At 63.4% G+C, this 1,858-nt stretch overlaps 1 protein-coding gene across 1 annotated transcript; it reads left to right on the top strand.

Moving 5' to 3' along the window:
- The first annotated feature begins 318 nt into the window (after positions 1-318).
- Positions 319-1,858, top strand: LOC125340749 (tryptase beta-2-like). Its single transcript, XM_048332557.1, has 6 exons — positions 319-327; positions 446-506; positions 652-823; positions 927-1,194; positions 1,323-1,487; positions 1,624-1,858. Exons 1-6 carry the CDS (start codon positions 319-321, stop codon positions 1,786-1,788), a joined length of 840 nt encoding a protein of 279 aa, XP_048188514.1. The 3' UTR covers positions 1,789-1,858.

Below are 1,858 nucleotides of genomic sequence, written 5' to 3'. Positions count from 1 at the left end.
CTGTGCTCAGTCCACAATGGGTCTCACCTGGGAATCCCAATATGATGGACATAGTGGGCCCCGGGTCTCCCAGATGTCATCCTGGGGCTGGCCACAAAGGGCCCACACGAGTGGTGGGGGCTGTGTGGCCCAGTGTTGTGGTTCTTGGGCACCAGCTGAACATGTGGGTGGTGGGGGCAGACGTCTCATGGGTCCCTGCATCTGAGTCATCACTTCCTCCATGTCATGATCGGAGGTGCCCTTCCTTTACCCCTGCCCCCCTGGTGGTTTGCAGGGATAAATAGAGTCGGACGGGCTCCCAGACAGAGAGGCGTGAGGATGGCCAGGGTAAGTCCCCTCATGGGGTCCTGGAGGTCTGTGGGTTGCCCCGCAGGGAGTGCTGAGTGTCAGCGGGGGCCTCCAGGCCCCTGGCTCCATTCAGCAGTCCCTTCCTGGCTCCCTTCAGATGCTCGCCCTGCTGCTGCTGGCACTGCCCCTCATGTCCAGTGCAGCCCTGGCCGCCCCTGGTGAGTTCTTCCAGGCTCACCCTGTCCTTTTTCCCAACCCCCAGAGCCCACGGGCTGGGGTGCAGGGGACTAAGGGCTTCCTTGGTGCAAGGAAGGTGGGGTCTGGCTTGGGTTGAGCTTGGTGGTAAGATTTTCCCCTGCACAGCCCTGGGCCTGGCCATGGAGCGCGTGGGCATAGTGGGGGGACAAGAGGCCCCCAGGAACAGGTGGCCCTGGCAGGTGAGCCTGAGAGTCAACCTCACCTACTGGATTCATATCTGCGGGGGCTCACTCATCCACCCTCAGTGGGTGCTCACCGCTGCACACTGCGTGGGACCGTGAGTCTGTGGAGGCCTGGTGGGGGGTCTGGGGGGCTCGGAGAGCTGGCACCCTTGCTGTGCTCCATGGACTGTCCTCACGAGCAGGGCTCTCCCCTCCCAGGCACATCATCAGCCCTGAGTTTTTCCGTGTGCAGCTCCGCGAGCAGCACCTCTATTACCGGGATAGGCTGCTCCCCATCAGCCGCATTGTCCCCCACCCCGACTATTACACTGCCCAGTTCGGAGCTGACATCGCCCTGTTGGAGCTGGAGGAGCCTGTGAACATCTCCCACCACGTGCGGCCCCTCGCCCTGCCCCCTGCCTCGGAGACCTTCCCTGTGGGCACGCCATGCTGGGTGACCGGCTGGGGCAACGTGGACAATGGCGGTGTGTGGGAGCCTGTGGACGGCCGGGCAGGGGAGGGCCCGCTTCCCCCCACCCCCCACCCACCACCCCCGTCCCTGAGGCACAGGGATGGGCAGGAGGCTCTCACCTGAGGCCCCTCCCATCTCTCCAGAGTCACTCCCCACCACCGTATCCCTTGAAGCAAGTGAAGGTCCCCATTGTGGAGAACCATCTCTGCGACATAAAGTACCATGGTGGCCTCTACACGGGTGATAATGTCCACATTGTCCGGGATGATATGCTGTGTGCTGGAAACAGCCGGAAGGACTCCTGCCAGGTGGACCTGGAGTCCTAGCCCCCACCCTTTGCCAGGTCCCCCCTCCCACTGCCCCCCTCCCCGTCTCCCCTCTGCCAGGTCCCCCTGGCTTCCATCTCTTGGGCCTCTGCACTGAAAGCTGCCTCCCACCTCCCAGGGAGACTCTGGAGGGCCACTGGCGTGCAAGGTGAATGGCACCTGGCTGCAAGCAGGAGTGGTCAGCTGGGGCGAGGGCTGTGCACAGCCCAACCGGCCAGGCATCTATACCCGTGTCACCTACTACTTAGACTGGATCCACCGCCATGTCCTCAAGCACCCCTGAGCCAGAGGACAACTCCACCAGAGGAGAGCCAGCATCCTCTCCCTGCTGGGGGAATGGGGGGCTTCCCCAT

Source organism: Perognathus longimembris, chromosome 23, assembly GCF_023159225.1.
Source record: "Perognathus longimembris pacificus isolate PPM17 chromosome 23, ASM2315922v1, whole genome shotgun sequence".
Lineage (NCBI taxonomy): Eukaryota > Metazoa > Chordata > Mammalia > Rodentia > Heteromyidae > Perognathus > Perognathus longimembris.
This window is presented reverse-complemented; position numbering and strand designations above follow the sequence as displayed.

Bases quoted from the DNA above. Each gene is read 5' to 3' on its own strand.
- LOC125340749 (XM_048332557.1), top strand. The intron at 824-926 runs GTGAGTCTGTGG...CTCCCCTCCCAG, and splicing joins GCTGCACACTGCGTGGGACC to GCACATCATCAGCCCTGAGT. The intron at 1,488-1,623 runs GTGGACCTGGAG...CCCACCTCCCAG, and splicing joins GCCGGAAGGACTCCTGCCAG to GGAGACTCTGGAGGGCCACT.